We start from the raw sequence: 25,845 nt of genomic DNA on the forward strand, positions 1-25,845 counted from the left end.
GTGATATAACAATTTTACAGATGAGGAAACGAAAGCACACAGGTTAAGTGATTTACCCAGAGTAACGGACAATAAGTTGAAACCACTCAGGAATGCAGTTTTGGTCTGTCTTCTGAATCACTGTAATAGTACTGCTTTATTTTGTGCAAACTCATCCTTTCTATTTTCAGGAAAAATAGAATGAGATATCAAAATGCTTGGACTCTAATTCTTAGTCAAGCCTGATGACCTTTGTGTTTTCCTAAGTATATTGTTGCACTGTAAACCCATCATGGAAATACTGCCTGATTCTTTCACTAATTGGAACTCTTCCCTACTCATTCCTACCCACAGCCCCAATAATGAGCTGACTTCACAATGGCAGGACCTCTTGCCTCCTCAGAGCCTCCCTGCTGTCCTCACTGCATCACTGACAGGGATCATCTTTAAGACCTATGAATAAGCTCCTTGCCACCAACTTTGTACGTGGGGATTTTCCACCCTGAGGGAGCAAGAAAGGACTTGTCATGACCTACTTTACCTTTTCATTTTCTTCCATTCCTGCAGAGTGGGCTTTTAAGGAAGCCTCTCTGAACTTCACATCCTGCCCATCTGTGACATGGAAATGAGACCAACTTTCAGGCCTGGTAGAGTTTTAAATGAGGCAGGAAATACAAAATTACCTGTTACAGCCACAAGCCATAGTAGATTCTCACTACTATGTGTAGTTATGGAGGGAAAGTCCTGTTCCCTTTTCTAAGTTTTGCCCAGCTTACTGAAATTCTCCATTTCTAAGTGGCTGCTGTTTTCCGCACAAGCCACTAGGTGGCACTCTCAGCCAACTCACTGGCAGGTAAGCTCTCAGGACACTGGAAGACTAGTTGGGACATTGAGCTAGATAGCCATATCCCACAAACTTAATTCACTCTCATGGCATGTACTGGACAGCCATGATAGCTGTAGTGAATCCTGACAAATGGAATAACCCATGCAGAGAGGGAAGTAGAACTGAAGACAGGAGGTGAGGAAGCAGCAGGGGTAGAGGTGGGATGAGACAAGGGTTCCAAGCAGAAGAAAAACCATACAAACATAGGACTGTGGCCTGTTGAGGAAACTGAGCTAGTCACAAGTGACTAGAACATGGTACATTGTATATGCAAGGCCGTGGTGGGGGACCAAGAGGCACATCAGGTTGGATTTTCGAACTAGAATAACCGTGTTAATGAACATTATTGCTTGATTTTTAAATTGTCTTGCTGTATGCAGCTGATAAACACTTCCTAGAAAAAGAAAAAAGAACATGGAAATTTGCAGGGGTTTTGTGTGTTACAGACCCCTAAGGTGGCAAGTGCTCACATTTGCACTAATACAGTAGCCACCAGTCACATGTAGACACTGAACACTTGAAATGACTAAGGAATTTTAAATCTCAGTTAAATAGCTACAAATTATTGGACAGCATAGCTCAACACTTTTTCCCATTACTACCGATGAAAGTTTTCTCTCTTCAAAATTCAACAACTAAACCTTATCTACAGCAGGGAGTCCATCTTCTTCAGCAGTACAGATCTACTGAAGTTTCTGCATGTGTGCTAACTGGCTTCAGCCGTGTCTCTTTGCAACACTATGGACTGTAGCCTGCCAGGCTCCTCCATCCATAGAATTCTCCAGGCAAGAATACTGGAGTGGGCTGCCATGCCCTCTCTAGGGCATCTTCCTGACCCAGGGATCAAACACGTTTCTCCTTAGTCTTCTGCACTGGCAGGCAGGTTCTTTACCACTAGCGCCACCTGGGAAGCCCATCTAGGTCTCTAGCCTTACAGAAAGTTCTACTGGACAGTGTTGGTCTAGATACAGGGAGACCAGCTGAGAGAGGACTGCAGTGATGGGACAGGAGATGTAAGAGCCTGAACTAAAGCACTGGCAGTGGGCTTAGAGGAAGATGAAAAACAAGAATTGTCAAAACCTGATATTTCTTAAATGTGGGGGTGAATAAGAGGGAGGAAGGGAAGATGGTTGAAGGATGTGTTAGTGGTACCATTTTAAGCTGCAGAATACAGGAAAGATGATCATATTCTTAAACATGTTGAGATGAAGGAGCTGAGAAGTATGCAGGCAGACACAGGCCACGTAGGAGAAATGGCTGTGGTGCTGTATTGTCAGTTCCTGTTGGACAGAGAGAGATCTGGGGATCATCAGCATGGACATAATAACTATGCCACAGCAACAAGAAGGAATATGTGTAGAGTGAGAAAAGATGACCAGACGAGCACTTAAGGTCAGGAAGTATAAGAGAAGCATGCAACATGTATACTAATTAAATAATTAAAAAAAAAAAACATTCAAAAAACTAAGATCATGGCATGCAGTCCCACCACTTTGTGGCAAATAGATGGGGAAACAATGGAAACAGTGAGAGACTTTAAAAAAAAAAAAAAAACTTTTCAAGTGCATTCATCTGATTGTTTTCCAGAATATCTATGTTTTGTTATATAATAAGTATTTTCAAACAAAATCAACATGTATTAATGTCCTTAAACCATCCAGGCTTCATTAAAAAAAAAAAGAAATGGGAAAGCAGCCACGAAAAAGAAAACCTAGCAGTTCATTAAGAGTTTTGAGGAGAAAGGAGTCAATCGTTTCAAATGTGATAAATATATTTAAGATAGAAATGTGCAAGTTTCCATTGAAATTTGCAACAAAAAATTCATCTAGGTAACCAGAGTAATTTAAGAGGGAGAAGAATCACTTAAGCCCTGGACAAACTACCCAGACATTTATGAGAAAAAACTCTGCTGTCTCAATGCATTGTGTTTCTCAATGCACTTGTTTTAACAGCCTAATCTATATCATTGTCAATACATTTTACAAGCAAAAATAGGAATTCTAAAAAAGCAAGTAAACACACTGAACAGTCAGCAAGATTTTTATGTTAATTTTTAAGTTAATTTTATTTCTGAAAATATTTCCCAAAAGGGGTACAGAGTGTGAGGTAGGTCAGCCAAATCCTCTCTTGTTGTTGATGGCTGCTTGGAGTGCTTCTTCTACTCTTTCCATTGTAGAATATTTAGGGAGGTAGAGGACACTGAAACATGTCTGTGCTCTTATGGGATCTTTTTCATTCAAATTTTCAGGACAGTGAAATGTTATTTTCATATTCTTTAAACCTTTTACTTGAATTCTGTCGGTTCCTGTAAGAAACACTAAAAAAAAAAAAAAGAAAAATCAGTGCTATCTGCTTCACAGAAACCAAAATTTATATAGAGAAAATGTGTTTATTCAAAAACACTAATTGAGGGCCCATGTGCTTTGGACTGCATTGGGGGCCACTGTTAGGACAAAGTCTGAAAACAGTCACTGCCCTCAAGCAGCTTACAGTCTGGTTGGGAATATTAAATTATTGGGCAGGAAAAGACAAACAGAGAAAAATAAAAAGGGTGTAAGACAGCTCATGGAATTAGTCCCTCATGAGTGTAAATGCTGTGGCAGAGCAGGGAGAGATTTAGGCTGGGATAACCAGGAGGACTTCCAGTTCAAAGACTGGAAAGGTAGGTTGGGTTTCTGGAAAAGTCTGGATACCTTTCAACATCCATGTTATCCAAAGAAAAAAGAAGATAAATGTTTCTCAAAAATAAGTAAGGAAATTGAGTAAGGAAATGAGGGAGGCAATCATTAAGTCTCAGGAAAAGCACTCAGTTCAGTCGTTCAGTCATGTCTGACTCATTGCGACCCCATAGACTGCAGTACACCAGGCTTGCCTGTCCATCACCAACTCCCAGAGCTTACTCAAACTCATGTCCATAGAGTCAGTGATGCCATCCAACCATCTCATTTCTGTCGTCCCCTTCTCCTCCAGTCTTCGATCTTTCCCAATATCAGGGTCTTTTCAAATGAATCAGTTCTTCCCATCAGGTGGCCAATGTATTGGAGGTTCAGCTGCAGTATTAGTCCTTCCAATGAATATTCAACACTGATTTCCTTTAGGATGGACTGGTTGGATCTCCTTGCAGTCCAAGGGACTCTCAAAAATCTTCTCAAACACCACAGTTCAAAAGCATCAATTCTTTGGCACTCAGCTCTCTTTATAGTCCAACTCTCATATCCATACAGGACTACTGGAAAAACCATAGCCTTGACTAGATGGACCTTTGTTGGCAAAGTAATGTCTCTGCTTTTTAATACGCTGTCTAGGTTGGTCATAACTTTCCTTCCAAGGAGTAAGCGTCTTTTAATTTCATGGCTGCAATCACCATCTGCAGTGATTGTGGAGCCCAGAAAAATAAAAGTCTGACACTGTTTCCACTGTTTCCCCATCTATTTCCCATGAAGTGATGGGACAGGATGCCATGATCTTAGTTTTCTGAATGTTGAGCTTTAAGCCAACTTTTTCACTCTCCACTTTCACTTTCATGAAGAAGCTCTTTAGTTCTTCACTTTCTGCCATAAGGGTGGTGTCATCTGCATATCTGAGATTATTGATATTTCTCCCAGAAATCTTGATTCCAGCTTGTGCTTCTTCCAGCCCAGCGTTTCTCATGATGTAGTCCATTAAATAAGCAGGGTGACAAGATACAGCCTTGATGTACTCCTTTTCCTATGTGGAACCAGTCTGTTGCCATGTCCAGTTCTAAGAGGTGCTTCCTGACTTGCATACAGCTTTCTCAAGAGGCAGGTCAGGTGGTCTGGTATTCCCATCTCTTTCAGAATTTTCCACAGTTTATTGTGATCCACACAGTGATTAAATGGCAAATGACTATGCCATTGACTTTGGCATAGTCAATAAAGCAGAAATAGATGTTTTTCTGGAACTCTCTTGCTTTTTCCATGATCCAGTGGATGTTGGCAATTTGATCTCTGGTTCCTCTGCCTTTTCTAAAACCAGATTGAACATCTGGAAGTTCACGGTTCACGTATTGCTGAAGCCTGGCTTGGAGAATTTTGAGCATTACTTTACTAGCATGTGAGATGAGTGCAATTGTGCTGTAGTTTGGGCATTCTTTGGCATTGCCTTTCTTTGGGATTGGAATGAAAATAGTCCTTTTCCAGTCCTGTGGCCACTGCTGAGTTTTCCAGATTTGCTGGCATACTGAGTGCAGCACTTTCACAGCATCATCTTCCAGGATTTGAAATAGCTCAACTGGAATTCCATCATCACCTCCACTAGCTTTATTCGTAGTGACGCTTTCTAAGGCCCACTTGACTTCACATTCCAGGATGTCTGACTCCAGGTGAGTGATCACACCATTGTGATTATCTGGGTTGTGAAGATCTTTTCTGTACAGTTCTTCTGTGTATTCTTGCCACCTCTTCTTAATATCTTCTGCTTCTGTTAGGTCCCTACCATTTCTGTCCTTTATTGAGCCTGTCTTTGCATGAAATGTTCCCTTGGTATCTTTAAATTTCTTGAAGTGATCTCTAGTCTTTCCCATTCTATTGTTTTCCTCTATTTCTGTGCATTGATCACTTAGGAATGCTTTTTATCTCTTCTTGTATTCTTTGGAACTCTGCATTCAAATGGTGTATCTTTCCTTTTATCCTTTGCCTTTCACGTCTCTTCACAGCTATTTGCAAGGCCTCCTCAGACAACCATTTTGCCTTTTTGCATTTCTGTTTCTTGGGGATGGTCTTGATCACTGCCTCCTATACAATGTCATGAACCTCCGTCTATAGTTCTTCAGGCCCTCTATCAGATCTAATCCCTTGAATCTATTTGGTCAATTCCACTATATAATCATAACGGATTTGATTTAGGTCATACCTAAATGGTCTAGTGGTTTTCCCTACTTTCTTCAATTTAAGTCTGAATTTGCCAATAAGGAGTTCATGATCTGAAAAGCAGTGCATAGGCATAAAACAGACTGAAGTCTGAAGGTTGAGTTAAAACCATGGAGACAAGTGATAGTGTACAGCTTGGCTCATCCCATGGGGCCTGGGTAACTGAGTGATGATACAACTACAGGAGTCTCAATATTTAGCTCAAAGAAGCCAAATTTACAATAGGCAGAATTGAAAATGACTGGAAAAAATCAATATTACCATTTTTTTTTTATATTGGGACAACCTATAAAGAACATTCCACTGGACTATGAGTGACTCTGACTTCACAGGCAAGTGATGCCTGTGAAGAACAAGATTTCCTTATCCCACAAAAAGGACACAAGAGTACAGACTTCCTCCTGATGTAACACTCACCAAGGAATTTTTTCTTTTCCTCCAAAGTCAATTTGTGTAAAGCTTTCCAAAACATCACTATGGTGGGATGTGAACTGTCGTATCCATGTTCATAATGTGCATTCTATAGAAAAATGCAAAAAACACAATATTCAAGAAACAAATACAATTTTAATTTAAACCACTCAGCCTTTATGATGTACCTTTTCAAATGTTTCCCAGTCGTAATCTGTATTTCCGATAATCACATCCTTGAGTTGTTCTGGATGGAAAAATTCAATAATCTCCTTGTCACACACTTTGTAAAATCCTCTTTGAAATTCCTCATAAACTGCCTTTACAGAGATGTTGAAGATGTAATTGACATACTTAGAAACATAGTCTCTCCTTTAATGAAACAAAGAATGATTTCAGTTTACAGCAATACTCCAAACAAAACCGAGAGAGGGGTGAAAAGAATGATATAAATGGAGGAAGAGATGGTGACCTTGGGATCTGCCTGGTAACTGCTGCAGCACCTTCTCCAAATAAGGGGAAGACGGTCGCCTGCACCATCTCCACACCACTGCTGGTGTGCAGGGCCCTTATTCTCAAAGAAGGATCCACAGTGCCACAAGGGGTTTAAGATCCACAGTGTACTATTATTCAGACTTCCCTGGTGCCTCTGGGCACACCTGCCAGTTCTTTCAGGGGAAGGGGCCAGGCAATCAATAATTCTATGGACAAAATTGAGGTATACTGATTAAATATACCACAGAGCTAGAAATGTTCCATTTCTTGATCTGCATACTTATAACTTTGAACTTTTCTATATGTTATAATTCAAAATTTTTTTAAATAAAGATTTTAAGAAAAACACTGGGCTTTAGGCCAGAATGCTCACTAGATATTTCTTTGCCACTCTGACCAACTATCGGGAATATTCTATGATCCCAAACTCTATGGCTTTAAATGGCATCCCATAAGGTAATGGGAAGTCAAGATACCACAGTAAGATCTAATAATATTAACAAAACTAAGTGTCTGCTATGGACTGGGCACCACTGTGAACTAGGTACTGGACAAACAACAGTGAGCAAAACAGACCACGCTCTTGGCATCACACACTCCTAAGAGCTGGGGGAAACACTCAAGTAAAAATAAAGGCAGATAATGTGTGACATGGAAAGGAAAAAGTAAAGCCGGGTAAGGAGAAAAAGAGGTATTTATCCCCTAGACAGAAAGATAACAGAGGGCCTCTGCAAGAAAGCCATTTCCATCCCTGCCGGCAGCAAACTTGGAGACACACACACGCACACAACATGCACTGATCCTCGCCTTACTGGAAAATGGTTAAGAGAGGAAAATTATAATGACAAGGAATTTTAAGAGCCCAGTGAAATAAACACTGCAAAAAATCGGACACGATTAAGCAAGTAACACTTTCTCTTTTCAGACAAAACAATTATTTCTTTATACTTACTTGTTAGTCTGGTCAACAATTACGTGACTTCCATCAGGAATTAAGTCTACATCATTTTTGTCCCAATGCACCTGTAACCACAAATGAACTCAGTAATCTCCAAGAGAATCCCCAACAATCTACTGTCAACAAAAATACTTTATAGCATACCTCTTTTCCTCAAGAATTTGTGAAAATACATATTTTTGTTATAAAAACCAGCAAGGTGGTAAAAAAAAATTTACCACATTTATCACAGAGAATGAAAAATAAACTTTAAAAAACCTGAATTATCTATTTTAACTGATCATACTGAAAGAACTACTGGGAAAATTGCCACCTCTCGGTATTCACTTCACACAGTACAGACCCAGCACAGTAGATTTGCAAAACTGGTCAAAAATTCCTCCCATCCTGGTATTTATGCCATATAACTTTGCAACAGCTCCCATCAAGAGGGGGCTCTATTTCTTCAGCTGGTGAATCTGAGTGCAGAAGTGTGAAGATTTTGACCAGTGGGACCTGACAGGAGTAAACGCTTGAAAGGAAGCTGCGTGTTGGGGCCTGCCATCTCCTCCTACTTTCTGTAACTCTTCACTCCGTGAAGAAGCCTCAGCTAGTCAGCTAGGACAGACACAGCTGTTCCAGCTACACCCCCTCAACCAACCAGCCTGCTAACGAACAGGTGTGGGAGCAAGGCCACTGTGATCCACCCAGAACAGTCAAGTCAGGCCGGTCCAGAAAGCCCCAGACTCGTGTTTGCTGTTTTACACCACTGAGTTTAGGTGTTATCTGTCACTCAGTAAAATCTAACTGATAATACACCCAGCTCAAGAAAAATGAGAAAAAATACCTTTTGTACTACCTTAATTTATAGTTTGGTTTTTTATTAAAAGTATATAAATAGTTAACCCAATTATAAAGTCTATAACTTTATAGAGTATACAAATTTATAAAGCATATACATTTATAAGGTATATAAGTAGTAAAAGAGATTAAATATGACATTTCATTTTATTTTTACTGTTACTTACATTAAAATGGATGTGAAATACTTCTTCTAAGTCATCGCCATCATCATCCAGAAGTGTCTGCAAACTCCTAAAGAACAGTCTTATTGTCAGTAATCATGATGGCTAGATACATCATCTAAAAATGTCAAGGGCATGCCTGTTCTCAAGGTGGGAGGTCAGGTTTAGTTCATGTCACTTGTTTCTGTATATTGATAGTCTAACTAGGGCCAGACTGCAGCCAAAAGTGTGAGGTTTGGACGTTTATTTGTAATTCTGCAGGCTCCCCACCCAATTCTCAGCTCTCTTCCCTCCACCCTAGCTACAGTGGTGTCGGATAAGTACCACTAGAAACAGCATAACTGGTACAGGTACAACATGGGAGAGCTTTGTTAACTCTCTAAAGGGATGCTTGTCATTGGGTAAGGCCTCTGGGAGAAGGTGCAATCAGTTGATTTTTTCCCCTGCTGGATTTTTTATTACTAAATTTTGCCAAAACTGGATCTTTTTTTTTTGGCCACACCATGCAGCTTGCAGGATTTCAGTTCCCCGACCAGGGATTGAACACAGGCCATGGTGGTAAAAGCACCAAGTCCTAACTACTGGACCGCCAAATAATTCTCTAAAATGTTGGATCTTTTAAACAGTATCATGGTAAAAACAGACCATGTTTTATTGTGTTTTGGGGGTGCTGAGAGAGACTAATGGGAACTCAGCTGACAAAACTGGATTCATCATAGATTTGGTTCATGATGCTTTGTCACTGTATGTCCATGGTTGGTTTATTTGCTTATTTATGGGTGTGTTTATGAAGAACACTTCCCCAAACAAGAACTAAAACACGGCCAGTATCTTATATCTACGTATAAAGGGTATGTTTCTTATCTCACTTTTCTACCACCCTCAACATGTTATACACATATCTACAGTTTGAAGAATACCTTTTCTCTTTGCTAAGGTATCTCTGGGAGAAGGCAATGGCACCCCACTCCAGTACTCTTGCCTGGAAAATCCCATGGACGGAGGAACCTGGTGGGCTGCAGTCCATGAGGTCGCTAAGAGTCGGACATGACTGAGCGACTTCACTTGCACTTTTCACTTTCATGCACTGGAGAAGGAAATGGCAACCCACTCCAGTGTTCTTGCCTGGAGAATCCCAGGGACAGGGGAGCCTGGTGGGCTCCCATCTATGGGGTCGCACAGGGTCGGACACGACTGAAGCGACTTAGTAGTAGCAGCAGCAGCAAGGTATCTCTTTATGAACAAAGAATTTCTTTCATCTTACTGCAGTTAAATGTATCAATCTTTCCTATAATGTTGGTATTTTTATGTCTTGCTTGAGAAATTGCAATAGTGTGAAATAACTGTCCATATTTCCTTCATTTTTACATTCAATATTTAAGTCCTTAATCCACAGAGTTGGTTTCGGTCCATGGCCTAAGGTATCTGCTCTCATTTTTTTTCCCCAGATGCATTACTTGAAGAGTACTTCTATTCCCACTGATCTAATAAACTACCTCTAACAAAGTGCTATATGTATATGGGTCAGGTTCCACACTCTCCTGTTCCATTGGAAAGCCAGCACCAAACTCATACTGCCCTAATTAATACAGCTTTCTAATGATTCTTGATATCTGGGAGGCCAAGTTCCCCATCCTTATTCACCTTACAAATGATCTCTGGCTATTCTTGGCCCCTTGCTCATCCATATAAACTTTAAATCAGCTGGGTTTTCTTTCTTTTTTTTTAAGTCTTCTAGGATTAAAATAGTAGTTTTACTGAGTACAGAGATCAGGGATTCTCAAAGTGTAACTACAACTTCTGGGAATCCCTGAGGCCTTTACTGGCTGGGTGGGGTAGGGTCTGCAAGGTCAAAACAAATATTATAATAATACTCAGATGTTACTTGCCTCCTCACATTCTGTCATGAGCACAGAACAGTTTTCCAGAGGTGATATGATAGCTAATAAGTACGTATTCCTATATTTAAAACTCTTTACTTTTAATTTTTAATATCATAAATACTGACAAGTTTACTTAATATGAGCAAAAGCTCTTCAAGGTCCTCTATTAATTTTTGAGAATCTTAAGACCTAAAAGTTTGAGAAATGCTAATATGGATTTAACGGTCTTTACTTAGTTCATCTATATGAAGTTCGGAGAAGGCGATGGCACCCCACTCCAGTACTCTTGCCTGGAGAATCCTATGGATGGAGGAGCCTTGTGGGCTGCAGTCTATGGGGTGGCTAAGAGTCGGACACGACTGAGCGACTTCACTTGCACTTTTCACTATCATGCACTGGAGAAGGAAATGGCAACCGACTCCAGTGTTCCTGCCTGGAGAAGCCCATGGACAGTGGAGCCTGGTGAGCTACAGTCCATGGGGTCACAGAGTTGGACACAACTGAGCAACAAACACTTTCACTTTACTAAAGAACATTTAGGTAGTCTACGTATTACAAACTAATACAATGTGCACTAGCCGGCATACGTCCTTGTGTGATTGTGTATTTCTGAATGTGAAATGTCTAAAGGTACAATTGCTGGGTCAAAGTTGTCTCACCTTATCCCTGATTTTGCTTTTTACAGTTTCAGTTATCTGTGGTCTACTGCAATTGGAAAATGTTAAATGGGAAATTCCAAAATTAAATAATTCATCAGTTTTAAATTGTAGGACGTTCTGAGTAGCATGATGCAATCTTAAGCTGTCCCAGGATATGTGAATCATACCTTTGTCCAACATATCCCACCTGTTAGTCATTTAGTAGCTGCCTCGTGACCACTGTGGTATCACAGCCCTGCATCCATGGAACTCTTATTTAACTTAATAATGGCCTCAAAGAGCAAGAGTAGTGATGCTGGCAATTGGGATGTGCCAAAGAAAAGCTGTAAAGTATATCTTTTAAGTGAAAAGTTGAAAGTTCTCAATTTAATGAGGAGAGAAAAAAATCATATCCTGAGGTTGCTATAATCCATGGTAAGAAGAATCTTCTATCTGGGAAATTGTGAAGAAGGACAAAGGAACATACTGGTTTTGCTGTTGCCCCTCAAACTGCAGCATTCTGGCCACAGTGCATGATAAAGCTAGTTAGGATGGAAAGGCATTAGATTTGTACATAAGATATTTTGAAAGATAGGAAGACTGCATTCCACATTCAGGTAACTTTTATTACAGTTGTTGTTCACTTGCTAAGTCATGTGTGACTCTGCAACCCTATGGACTGCAGCACACCAGGCTTCCTTGTCCTTTACTATCTCCCAGAGTTTGCTCAAATTCATGTCCATTGAGTTCATGATGCCATCTAACCATCTCATCCTCTGTCGTCCCCTTCTTCTCCCGCCTTCAATCTTTCCCAGCATCACGGTCTTTTCCAATGAGTCAGTTCTTCACATCAGGTGGCCAAAGTATTGGAGTTTCAGCTTCAGCATCAGTCCTTCCAATGAATATACAGGGTTGATTTCCTTTAAGACTGACTGGTTTGATGTCCTTGTAGTCCAAGGGACATTCAAGAGTCTCCTCTAGCACCACAATTCAAAAGCATCAGTTCTTTGGTGCTTAGCCTTCTTTATGATCCAATTCTCACATTCATACATGACTACTGAAAAAAACATAGCTTTGACTATACAGACCTCTGTCAGCAAAGTGATGTCTCTGCTTTTTAATATGCTGTCAAAGTATGTCACAGCTTTTCTTCCAAGGAGCAAGTGTCTTTTAATTTCATGGCTGCAGTCACCATCTACGGTGATTTTGGAGCCCAAGAAAAAGAAATCTGTCACTGCTTCCACTTTTCCTCCTTTTATTTGCCATGAAGTGATGGGACCAGATACCATGATTTTCATTTTTGAATGCTGAGTTTTAAGTCAGCTTTTTCACCCCATCAAGAGGTTCTTTTGTTCCTTTTCACTTTCTGCTATTAAAGTGGTATCATATGTATATCTGAGGTTTTTGATATTTGTCCCAACAATCTTTGACTCCAGCCTATAATTCATCCAGCTTGGCATTTCACATGATGTACTCTGCATATAAGTGAAATAAACAGGTTGACAATATACATACAGCCTTGTCATATTCCTTTCCTAATTATGAACCAGTTAGTTGTTCTATGTCTGATTCTAACTGTTGCTTCTTAGCCTGCATACAGATTTCTCAGGAGACAGGTAAGGTGGTCTGGTATTCCCATCTCTTTAAGGGTTTCCCAGTTGGCTATGATCCACAAAGTTGAAGGCTTTAGCATAGTCAATGAAATGGAAATAGACATTTCTCTGGAATTCCCTTGCTTTCTCTATGATCCAATGAATGTTAGCAATCTGATCTCTGGTTCCTCTGCTTTTTCTAAACCCAGCTTGTACATCTGGAAGTTCTCAATTCAAAGAGTGCTAAAGCCTAGCTTGAAAAATTTTGAGCATAACTTTACTAGCATCTGAAATGTGAAACTGTGTAGTAGTTTGAACATTCTTTGGTATTGCCCTTCTTTGGGATTGGAATTAAAACTGATCTTTTCCAGTCCTGTGGCCACTGCTGAGTACAAAATTTACTGACATACTGAGTGTAGCACTATAACAGCATCATCTTTTAGGATGTGAAATAGCTCAGCTGGGATTCTATCACCTCCTCTAGCTTTGCTCATAGTAATGCTTCCTAAGAACCATTTGACCTCACACTCCAGAATGTCTGGCTCTAGGTAAGTGATCACACCATCATTGTTATCCAGGTCGTTAAGACCTTTTTTGTACAGTTCTTCTGTGTATTCTTGTCACTTCTTCTTAATATCTTCTGCTTCTGTGAGCTCCTTACCATTTCTGTCCTTTATTGGGCCCATCCTTGCTTGAAATATTCCTTGGTATCTCCAATTTTCTTGAAGAGATCTCTAGTCTTTCTGATTCTATTGTTTTCCTCTACTTTTTTTTTTAAAAAAAGGTCTTCTTATCTCTCCTTACTATTCTCTGGAACTCTGCATTCAGTTGAGTATATTTTCCCTTTTTCCCTTGCTTTTCATTTCTCTTCTTTTCTCAGCTATTTCTAAATCTTCCTCAGACAACCATTCTGCCTTTTTGCAATTCTATTTCTTTGGAATGGTTTTGGTCACTGTCTCTTATACAATGTTACAAACCTCTTTCCATGGTTCTTCAGGTACTCTGTCTACCAGATCTAATCCCTTCAATCTATTCATCACCTCCACTGTATAATCTTAAGGGATTTGATTTAGGTCATACCTGAATGGCCTAGTGGTTTTCCCTACTTTCTTCAATTTAAGCCTGAATTTTTTGCAATCATGAGCTGATGATCTGAGCTACGGTCAGCTCTAGGTCTTATTTTTGCTCACTGTATATAAGAGCTTCTCAATCTTCAGCTGCAAAGAATATAATCAACTTGATTTTAGTATTTACTATCTGGTGATATCAATGTGTAAAGTCATCTCTTATGCTATTGGAAAACAGTGTTTGCTATGACCAAGGTGTTCTAACAAAACTCTATTAGTCTTTGCCCTGCATCATTTTGTACTCCAAGGTCAAATTTGCCTGTTATTCCAGGTCTCTCTTGACTTCCTATCTCTGCATTCTAATCCTCTATGATGAAAAGGACATCTTTTTTTGGTGTTAGTTCTAGAAGGTCTTGCAGGTCTTCATAGAACTGGTCAACTTTAACTTTCTCGGCATAGCAGTTAGGGCATAGACTTGGAGTACTGTGATATTGAATGGTTTGCTTTGGAAAAGAATCGAGATCATTCTGTCATTTTTGAGACTGCACCCAAGTACCACATTTCAGACTCTTGTTGACTATGAGGGCCACTTCATTTCTTCTAAGAGATTCTCCCCTACAGTAGCAGATACCATGGTCATCTAAAATAAACTCACCCATTCCCATCCATTTAGTTCACTGATTCCTAAGATGCTGATGTTCATTCTTGCCATCTCCTGCTTGACCCCATCCCATTTACGTTGACTCATGGACCTAACATTCCAGGTTCCTGTGCAATACTGTTCCTTACAGCATTAGACTTTAATTTCACAGCCAGACACATCCACAACTGAGAGTTGTTTCCGCTTTGGCTCAGCCAGCCTCTTCATTCTTTCTGCAGCTATTAGTAACTGCCCTCTATTCTTCTCCAGTAGCATACTGGACACCTTCCAATCTGGGGGGCTCATATTCCAGTGTCGTATCTTTGCCTTTTAATACTGTTCATGGGGGTTCTCACAGCAAGAATCATTTGCCATTCCCTCCTCCAGTGGACCACATTTTGTGAGAACTCTCCACTATGACCCATCCATCTTGGGTGGCCCTGCATGGCATGGCTCTTAGCTTCACTGAGTTATACAAGCCTCTCTGCCACAAGGCTGTGATCCATGAAGGGATATTGTTACAGTTGTCCTATTTTATTATTTGTTATTGCCACTATCATAGTGTGCCAAATTTACAAATTTTTTATCCTAAGTAAAAGGTATGTATATGAAAAAACACGTATGTAGAGGAAAAAACATGGTGTGTGTGTGTGTGTGTGTGTGTGTATCTACATGTATATGTGTGTACACTATCCATGGTTGCAAGCATCCATTTGGGAGCCTGGAATGCATCTCCTGCAAACAAAGGGGGGCTACTGTACTGCCACAGTATTCTCTGAAAAGGAGTTACCACTTTACACTTCCACTAACAATTCCCAAAATCAGAGTGAACCTTTTCCCAAATCCTTGCTGATACTATATAGCACCAGTATTTCCAAACTCTGCCAATGTGAAATCACATTAGCCTCTCATTTTAATATGTATTCTATGGTCACTAGGGAGACTGATTATCTTTTTAAAACAGTTTTTTGGACATGCCACACAGCACATGGGATCTTAGTTCCTGGACCAGGGACCAAGCCAGCACCCCTCTGCACTGGAAGCGTGGAGTCTTAACCATTACATTACACCACCAGTGAAGTCTGAAACCAATCATCTCAATTTATGAGCCATTTCTATTGCTTCCTTTGTAGATTACTTTCTTATATACTCTATCAGCTTTTCTAATGGATATACAGGAACACTACACAGCAGGGATATTAACTCTTTCTATTATATGTTACCAATATGTTTTGTGAGGTAGTGGCTCACCTTTTAACTTAGAAATGTTTTCCTTTGAAAGGTAATGACATGTAACAACTATTAAAATAAACATCACTTGCAGGTTGTGCACCAAGGTGTACTTGTGCTCTGTCATGACTGTTTCTGTACAATGTCTAAAGGTTAATATAAACAGTAAGGGCTAACTATGGGCACTTCCCAAGTAGCGCTAGTGGTAAAGTATCCACCTGCCAATGCAGGAGACGTAACAGACTTGGGTTCAATCCCTGGGTCAAGAATAGCCCCTGGAGGAGAAAATGGCACCTCACTCCAGTATTCTTGCCTGGAGAAACCCATGGACAGAGGAGCCTGGCAGACTTCAGTCATGGAGCTGCAAAGAGTAGGACACGACTGAGCGACTGAGCATCTGAGCACAGCACAGCAAGGACTAACTATATAAAATTCAACTTTTCTTAATTGTTTAGAAAGTTAAATTATTACCTAACAATTCTTGCCTAAGTTAAAATCAATTTAAAGTACCCAGAATGCTACTATTGAACATAAAAATACTACTGAAATGTGTATATGTTTAAATATTTATCTAAATATAATTATGAGATGAGATAGAAGTGCTAATTATATCTACAATGGCAATCATCAGTTCAGTTCAGTTCAGTCGCTCAGTTGTGTCTGACTCTTTGAGACTCCATGAACCGCAGCACCCCAGACCTCCCTGTCCATCACCAACTCCCAGAGTTTACCCAAACTCGTGTCCATTGAGTTGGTGATGCCATCCAACCATCTCATCCTCTTTCGTCCTCTTCTCCTCCCACCTTCAATCTTTCCCAGCATCAAGGTCTTTTCAAATGAGTAAGCTCTTTACATCAGGTGGCCAAAGTATTGGAGTTTCAGCTTCAACATCAGTCCTTCCAATGAACACCCAGGACTGATCTCCTTTAGGATGGACTGGTTGGATCTCCTTGCAGTCCAATCATACTATAGTATAAATATATTTAAGATACATAAATGTATCTGAAAAAAGAACTATGTTAACTTACTCTCCCAAAACAGGACTGAGTTCTTTCAAGTCTTCTAGTGATGGCGTTTGGTCCAAAAGTTTCTTAAATAGAGCCAGTGGAAAAGGGATGTCAGCAACATTACAATTGAATAGAGAAAGTCCACATAGAAGCCCAAAGAAGAAATAACTCTTCTTTTCAAATTTAGGCTGAAAGGAGAAAAAAAAACTTAATGTATTGTAAATTTTTACCAGTACAATGGAATATTTACATTAATTGAACCTTTTTTCCCCTTTTAAAATCAAAATCAAATCACAAATTAAAACCAAAAATCTTGAGATAAGAATATTTAGGTTTTATACTCAATCACCAAGTCAATTTAAATCTCTCCCACAGTTTTGGTTACTAAAAGATTTAACAGGATGGGGGTGAGGGGATAGGAGAGATGTTATTTAAGGGGAGAAACTGCAAGGAGTAGCAAATAAATCCCAGAGGTCAAATGCAAAGTATAGTGAGTATGGATAACAATACTGTGCTGTTTAATCACTAAGTCATGTCCATTTCTTTGTGACCCCATGGACTATATAGCCCGCCAGGCTCCTCTGTTCATGGGATTTCCCAGGCAAGAATACTGGAGTGGGTTGCCATTTCCCTCTCCAGGGGATCTTCCCTACCCAGGGATTGAACTTGGGTGTCCCACATTGCAGGCAGATTCTTTATCATCTGAGCCACTAGGTATGTGCAACAATACTGCATTATAATCATCAAATTTGCTAAGGTAGTAGGATCTTAATTGATGGTGGTGGTGGCGGTGATTTAATCTCAAAGTTATGTCCAACTCTTATCTGATCCTTGCCAGGCTCTTCTGTCCATGGGATTTCCTAGGCAAGAATATTGGAGTGGTTTGCCATTTCCTTCTTCAGGGGATCTTCCCAACCCAGGGACTGAACCTGAGTCTTCTGCTTGGCAGGTGGATTCTTTACCACTGAGCCACCTCGGAAGCCCAGATCTTAATTGCATGTGTGTGTGCTCAGTCAGTCAATCAGTCGTGTCTGACTCTTAGCAAACCCCTGGACTGTAGTCTGCCAAGCTCCTCTGTCCATGGAAGGCAAGAATATTGGAGTGGGCTGTCATTTCCTACTCATAGAGGTGCTAATGGGATTCTCTGGTGGCTCAGATGGTAAAGAGTCTGCCTGCAATGTGGGAGACGTGAGTTGGATCCCTGGGTCAGGAATATCCCCTGATGGCAACCCACTCCAATATTCATAGCCTTTGTCTTTAAATTCATTGAAGAAAAAGAACTAAAACAAAGAATGAATGCCTAAGAAAGGAAGGGCTCATTTTTACCTATACATTCTATAAATGATCAAAAATATATATTGCTGAAGTTCTCCTGTGTGGACTGGAGAATCTGGGGGAAGAGGACCCCAGTTTAAAGAAAAAAATATCACCTTTTAGAATTAAAATTTATCTCCATAATTATAGCAATAATTCTTCTCCTAAAATAAAACAGTCCTAGACAACCTAATTTTCTATGGTATATCCCTACACCTTTTCTCTCAAGAAATACCTACACCAAGAAAAGAGGACTTACCCTGACAGGAAACCACATGTAGGAAGCCTCTTCAGGATATGTGAACATTCCGTATTCTGGCCGGGTCATTTCTTGAAAGAGACAGTAGAAAAACTCTGCCCTGACTCCTCCAAAATTATATCCAATTTCTCCACTAAATGAAACCTAAAAATACAGAGGAAATAATGCATCACTTCCAGAGCTCTGTACTGCTATGTATTAAATCTCATTTAATTATTATTTGTAGACCCAGTATTCAGAGATTTATGTACAGCAACTTATAAAAATGTTTCTCCACTTAAGTGCTTCTCTCCAAGAGGCCTAAGAATCCATGAATTCCCAGTTCTAAGGACTTGAGTTTCTTCTGTCTCATCTTGATTTCACCAAACTTATTTTACACTTCTGAACCACCTCCTCTTTCTTAACACTCTTTTTTTCCCCTTGCTTTCTCTTATGAAGCACTATTTAAGTTTTTATTTCTCTCTTATTTTTCATGTTGCTTTAATACCCAAGATTCCTGCAGCTCTATGCTGGCACCTCTATTCTTTCTCTTACCCTGCCCCTTTATATGAGCAAGCTCCTTAATCTCACAAAGCCTATTTTCCCACAAGATTGTCAGAAAGGTTAAATGGGATAACAGAAGTAAAATCCATCACAGAGTCTGGAAAATAATAGCTATTTATCAATTGTTACCTAAATTTTAAAAATGGGTGAATAAAAATTAAAATAACTCAGGGGACTGGCTGGATGACACAGGTTAGAATCATATAATGAATTTACCAGGTTTTTAAACATTATCTATGTGCAAAGATATTTAGAAATGCCAGCTCTAACTGCAAACTCCACACTTTTAAAACAGTATCTTGAGCTTTGGTCAAGTCAATCATTCTTTAATCTGAGTAGGACAAATGGTAAACTAACATCTCCCATCAAACCATTCTAATAAATATTATCAGGAAAATCTTTACTTCTTTTGATTAAGTGGAAAGTCTAGAGCCTGATGTGCGTTTATGTGTTAGTCTTGTTTGACTCTTTGAGACCACATAGACTGTAGCCTCCGTCCATGGAATTCTCTAGGCAAGAATACTGGAGTGGGTAGCCATTCCCTTCTCCAGGAGATCTTCCCGACCCAGGGATCAAACCCAGGTCTCCTGCATCGCAGGCAGATTCTTTACCGTCTGAGTCACCAAGGAAGCCCCTATAACCTGAAGGTTGGGCTCAAATCCTGGCTCTGATACTTATCAGTTGTTTCACTCTGGGATAAGTTATCTAATAGTTTGTACCTCAGTTTTCCCATCTGTAACAGGAAGAAAAAACCTTCTACACAGTGTGGTTGAAAGGGTTACACAAGTAGGTGTAAAGCTTTTATAATAGTTCCTGGCATAAGGAAAACATTCATTAGATCTTCTAGTGATTATTATTCTATGTCAAGTATCTATTAGTAAGACAAGTTACACAGTAACTAGACCAAGGATCATTAATGAATGTTCAGGACATGGTGATACCTATAATTATACCCTCAGAAAACTGTGTAATCAATGAAGAGACTGTTCTCTCTTCAACAAAGTAATCTGGGTTCTTGAAGGAGAGCAGAAACAAACTCTCAGTTCTCCTCTGTGTCAACCCCATCTCACTGGAACCTTTAAAAGGTGATGACCAGCCAGGCTTAGACAGGCCTCAAAAGGGAACTGAATATCTTAGGGCTAGTACTGGAGAGGGCAACCATTTCCCCTGCTGCCCCTTAGCCAGAGAACAATGGCAGCTTCTCACCTGGAATTCACAAGTAACTGAGGAAAATTAGGGGACCCGCAATACAGACAACTCCAGCGTAAAAGGGATGTAATTCCCTCTCTGTAAGGCCCATTGTTACGTTCTTTTACGTTTTCCTTTTCTCAGCAGCAAAAATATTAAGAATTATACTTTACCATTAACTCCCTCCTCAGATCTTCATTTTCAAATTGATTTAGCTGACTAAAAACATCCTCAATCAAGTGACTCCTTCTGACTATCAGATTAAAGGTGGGCAGTGAAGATAATGCAGACCGTTCTTGGTCCACAATGCCAGCCAACCTCATACAAGCTCGAAATTTCTTCTCCTGGGAAAAGAAAAGTGTTTCATTTCATTTCACCATTGACTCTAAGTAGAAATTTTCAAAGTGGAATAAACCAACTCAGTTTATTATAAGCACATGTCACACTTAGGATAAGAGCTCTATATACTCCACTGACTATATACACCACATGACTATACAGTCCATGGAATTCTCCAGGTCAGAATACTGGAGTGGGTAGCCTTTCCCTTCTCCAGGGGATCTTCCCAACTCAGGGATCGAACCCAGGTCTCCCACATCGCAGGTAGATTCTTTACCAGCTGAGCCACAAGGGAAGCCCAAGAATACTGGAGTTGGTAGCCTATCCCTTCTCCAGGGAATCTTCCTGACCCAGGAATTGAACGAGGTCTCCTGCATTGCAGGTGGATTCTTTACCAACTGAGCTATCAGGGAAGCCTATACACCACTGAAGACAGGCTATATATTCAGCATTTACCCACTGAGAACAAAAGGTACATGAGCCGTAGGGAATGAAAAGCTTGTGGGGTCAACTTGGGTGAGCAGGAACGTGACCAACTGTAGGCTCCTCTGGACCACTGTACCATGTAAACCAGTGGTCCTTAACCTTTCTGGCACCATGAACCAGTTTCACGGAAGACGTTTTTTCCACAGACCGGGGGTGGGGGTGATGGCTCAGGCAGTAATGTGAGTGACAGGAAATGCTAGATAAAGCTTCCCTTGCTTGCCGGCTGCTCACCTGCTGCGCTGTGCAGCCGGGTTCCTAACAGACCACGGGCCAGTATCGGTCCACAGCCCGGGGGTTGGGGACCCCTGCTGTAAACACAAATATGAACACTTCAGTGACCAAGCTAAAGACCATCAGTCTTTAGCCTGACTAAGGAGCCTGAAGCAGTAGGCTGAAACCTAATACTCTCATCGGGATGAAAAGTTCAGACGTTTAGAAGAGAAGCCAGCTGGAGGATGAGAGACCTCTCTAAAGATATCCTTTTCTCGGGGGAAAATTCAGACTGATTTTAGGGGACAGATAATCTAGGAAGTTAACATGAGAGAGACAGACAGATTCACAGACTGACATACAGACTGTCCATTTGGAACCAAATGACAATTTGGTATAATGTCTATGTCTCTTTGCAAAAGAGAGAGGAAGCAAATGCCAGTTAAACTTGTTTAAAATCAAGAGAGAAGAGTTAGAGTTGAAGCAAAATAAAGTTCTTATATCTTTTTTCCTTCCAATATCCTTTTTAAAATATTTCATCAATGATCTTACTTGGAACTCTTACATCAGTTTCCTATTTTGTTTATTATGGTAACTGTATTATGTAAAAGTTATCTAGCTTTATGACACATATATTATTCATGCAAATACATATGCAGGCACATATACATATACAGATGCATATACAAGGGTAAAAGCTACAGTTTTGGGCACTTTGTGCAAGGCACTGTTCTAAATGCTTTACCTGTATTAACAAATTTAGCCCTTATAAAAATGCAATGAAGTACGTTTTCTGAGGCTTTCTCAACTGTTCAATTTTAAGTTCAAAACCACTTTGCTGGATATGCTGACAAACAGAGCCAAGTCAGTTGATGACAGTTAAGTATACATGAAAAGGAAACACTTTTTATAAACCCATATTATGGCACAATCACAGAGTACTAGCCGTTTATTTATTGTGTCCAACTGTGGCTCAGTGGTAAAGAACCCGCCTGCCAATGCAGGAGACATCGGAGATGCAGCTTCAATCCCTGGGTTGGGAAGATCCCCTGGAGTAGGAAATGGCGACCCACTCCAGTATTCTTGCCTGGAGAATCCCATGGACAGAGGAGCCTGACAGATTACAATCCATAGGGTCGCAAAGAGTCAGACATGACTGAAGTAACAGCACACACGGTCATTTATTTGAGTCTGAATTTCAAGACTCCTCCATCACTTCTATTCCCACTACTATGTCTTCCCATTAGATTGGACCTTCCTACATATATTGCTAATCCCAATCAAGTGCACATCTGCTATGCCTCTCTGAGCACCATTCAGAAGGCTACTGGTGCTATTCTCAAGATAAAAGCCCTATAACTAGGCCCAAGCTCTATCCTTTACTACTGAGGCCCTAATATGCCTCAAGGCCAACCCAACCTAAATTATGACAGTCTCTCTTGCCTTCTTTATTACAGTATAAGCTCCATGAATGCTATGACCACCACTGGTTTCACTACTGAGTGGTTCCCTAATCACCCAGCTATTGTGCACTGAAAAAGATACTCATCCTTTGATTTGATAACAAAGACAAAGAAATAAGCATGCATACCTGTATTTTTAAAAGTGAGTCTGCATACAGTAGTTTTATTTTCGACAGAATATTAAAGATAAATGGAAAATGACTGAATATGACAGGATACTCGACGTCTACTGAAATGTCCTAAAAATGGAAATGACAAAAATTTTGATAAATGAAAGGATAGAGAAATCTTACACCTTACTTCTTAGCCTTAAACCCCTGATGGTTTCAGGTCTCAGTACTTACAGTCAAAGGAATCCAAAATGTTGGCCAGTGGTGCTAGGATATATAAAATTCTAAGAAAATGTTTTATGTATCAATGAAAGGTACATAAACCTAGTATTTTCGGTGCTCATTTAATTTCACCATTAATTATGAACTCCAGACACTTTCCCAAAAGTCTGTTCTGCTCCTACCTTGACTTATGAAATGTGAATTAGTTCACATGTATTTAGTAAATAGGGGAGTGATAAAATATAGAAAACTGGTTAGCTCAGACCTGATTTTTGCCAGGCAAAGGACGATGTGCTAGTAGAATGAGAATCTTCAGAGAAAAGGAGAAAAAATAGATTAGCTGCTGAACTGGCAGCCAGAGCTCTTTAGCTTTATTTTAGTAAAAAAGGCCTACTAACACCCAGGGAACCCTCACCAAAGTTACAACCTTGTACTGTTGGCCCCTGGTGAGTCACCTGCCTCCTATGCCCACCTTAAGAGAAAAGCTCCACTCCCATCAGTTATCTCAGTACCACTGGTCCCCTAATTAGCCTGTGGGTAGAGTTCTATCCTTAGGTTTTTGTGCATTTTTTATCTTCTCATGGCACTCTCCATGTGATCCGAGCTATCTCCCCAGCTAGCAGGCACTTTTCTGCCATAGTTCTGGCTATAAAACTGCATAGGTTTTGAGGGGCCTGCCTTGTTTTTCCCATAAGCCCTGCTATTTCTATTGGGCAATTTTGCAGTGTAAGAATTTTTGGAAATTCGTACAAAGTTGTAGCACAAGTGCCTATATTAACTTACCAATGATCAATACCCTCTTTAAATATGCCATACTTACTGAGTCCACTTTCCAGGAGGACCTTTTATATGCATCTACATAAAAATCAAGCCACTGTGTGAGTTCATTTATTTCAAAGATATTTTCAGGCACTTGACATTTAGTCTGGTTTACCTTAAATAAAATATGACATGTGAGAAAGTTTTATATATAAACACAATTTTGCTTAATAGCTATAAATTAGATTATCAGAATAAATAGCAAGTTAAAGATACTTTAATGACCAGAATTTAGTTCTATCCAATTACCCCATCGCCAAAGCCCCAAACTTTCAGGAGCATAAAGAATACCTATGACTTAATTGTAGGAAGTGATGGTATGATGACAAACTTCTACTTACTTTTAATCCCTGGTCTGGGAATTAGATACCACATGCTGCAACTAAGATCTGATGCCACCAAATAAATAAATATTTAAAAATAAGTAAATGAATGAAATTTATATGGAAGAGCCAAATGCCAAAAATAGCCAAGATTCACTTTAAGAACAAGGTAGGAGTATTTCTCTTAGAAAAATGTAAATAATACAGAGCCACATAAAATGACTAACAGTGCAGAAGAGAGCCTGGAAATGAATCTCAGACACAGAAACTTGTTTTATCACAGTTCACATCACCTATCAGTGTAGAAAGGATGGGATTTCAGTTAAGTGGTGCTAGGTAATTGTTTGCATATGGAAAATAATGAAAATAAATTTTCAATTGGTTTAAACAGCTAACTGTGAAAGGCAAAGCTAACCGCAATACTCCCTTTAGACCTGGACAAGACTGACCTCTGCCCTGGGTCTCTGATTTAAAGGTCTTTGCTCTGGCCCTTCTCCAGCCAATCCCCTTCCCACAAAGGGTATGCTGGGTCAAGGGCTGTGTCTATGCAGCCCACATATTCCCATCTACACTGAGCTCGAGAACCCAAGATCTTCAAGTCCCTGCTCAAATGGCTCCAAGAGCCCTAAGACCTGCACAGGCCTCTCCCTCCACTTGCTCTCTCAGGAGTGGAAGTCACAGGTGAGAACACCCCAAAGCTCCAGCGCACCAGGGCTGCTGCAGAAGGTGGGGACAGAACAGAGACAGGAGGTGAGAGGTGCACACATGGCCATGGGACACCCCTGGTGTGGGATAAAGCCAAGGCAGGAGAGGCAGGGCAGAGGCCCTGAGATGGGCCAGGGGGAGGGTCCATCGGCACCTCTGCTTTCACTGCAGAACTCTGCAAGGAGCTGATTTTTCTAAGTTCAAATCTGGCCTCCTCTGACACTGTGCTTAGTCCCTTCAGTCCCATCTGACTCTTTGCAACCCCATGGACTGCGGCCCACCAGGCTGCTCTGTCCATGAGGATTCTCAGGAAAAGAATACTGGAGTGGGTTGCACGCCCTCCTCCAGGGGATCTTTCCAACCCAGGGATCGAAACCAGGTCTCCCACATTGCCCGCAGATTCTTTACCATCTGAGTCGCCAGGGAAGCCCTTCCCTGTCATCAGGAAGATTTATTTGTCAAGATGGGAGGACAGACTATACTTTATTTCATTCAACAGGTTGTTAGCTAGCTTTCTAACCTTTATACATTAGACATATGGTACAGGAGCCTTTGTTTGTATTCTCCCGCTGGTCCCAGGTATCATCTCTGTTAGAAGACTATCTGGAGCAGCTCTCAGGGCTAAATTAGGCCCTCTGCTTACTTTATAAATCTCACAAATGCCTAAAATAATTACCATCTGGTCCCTTCCAAAAAGAAGCCCTGCTGATCCCTGATTAAGGTGAATAGTTTAAAACTCTGAAGTGAAAGAAAAGTTTAAAACAAAACAGGTGGAGTAAAGATTATAAAGGAATGGATTGACAGCATCATCTACATTAAAATTAAGAATGTGGGTTCATCAAAAACCACCAACACAAGCTGCAAACTGGGACTTGATATTTGCAACACGTATAACAAAGGACTAGTGTCCAAAATAAAAAGTGCTCCTATAATCAGTAGGAAAAAGTTGAATGTATTTAAATTGAGCAAAAGGACAAGCATTTTACAGTAAAGGAAACAAGTACTACAATTATAAAGATGAAAATATGCTCTAATGCATTAGAACCAGGGACAATTAAAATCATAATTCGCCATCATTTCAATGTGGTACTAAATATATTTTCCAAATTTTAAAGTCAGACATGGGGCAATAGAATTCTCATCATCTCCTGGAGATGATTTAAACTGGTCCAACCACTTTGGAAG

General features: G+C 40.2%; 2 protein-coding genes across 4 annotated transcripts in view; one reads left to right on the forward strand and one right to left on the reverse strand.

The window, feature by feature from the left end:
- The window catches only part of PYURF (PIGY upstream open reading frame), an 88,033-nt gene that overhangs the window by 3,797 nt on the left and 58,391 nt on the right, over positions 1-25,845 (forward strand). The gene's annotated exons all lie outside the window — the stretch shown is intronic.
- Positions 2,904-25,845, reverse strand: part of HERC5 (HECT and RLD domain containing E3 ubiquitin protein ligase 5) — a 45,057-nt gene continuing 22,115 nt past the window's right edge. For 2 of the 3 annotated variants that reach the window (XM_070790898.1, XM_019962476.2), the window contains 10 exons: positions 23,634-23,747; positions 22,610-22,720; positions 20,157-20,327; positions 18,253-18,396; positions 16,701-16,867; positions 8,626-8,692; positions 7,613-7,683; positions 6,354-6,537; positions 6,172-6,274; positions 2,904-3,182 (listed from right to left, as the gene is read on the reverse strand). In XM_070790898.1, the coding sequence (XP_070646999.1) occupies positions 2,977-3,182; positions 6,172-6,274; positions 6,354-6,537; positions 7,613-7,683; positions 8,626-8,692; positions 16,701-16,867; positions 18,253-18,396; positions 20,157-20,327; positions 22,610-22,720; positions 23,634-23,747 (1,338 nt within the window). In that variant the 3' untranslated portion in view covers positions 2,904-2,976. The other variant, XM_070790899.1, reaches the window with a different exon arrangement.

This window comes from Bos indicus, chromosome 6, assembly GCF_029378745.1.
Source record: "Bos indicus isolate NIAB-ARS_2022 breed Sahiwal x Tharparkar chromosome 6, NIAB-ARS_B.indTharparkar_mat_pri_1.0, whole genome shotgun sequence".
Taxonomy (NCBI): domain Eukaryota; kingdom Metazoa; phylum Chordata; class Mammalia; order Artiodactyla; family Bovidae; genus Bos; species Bos indicus.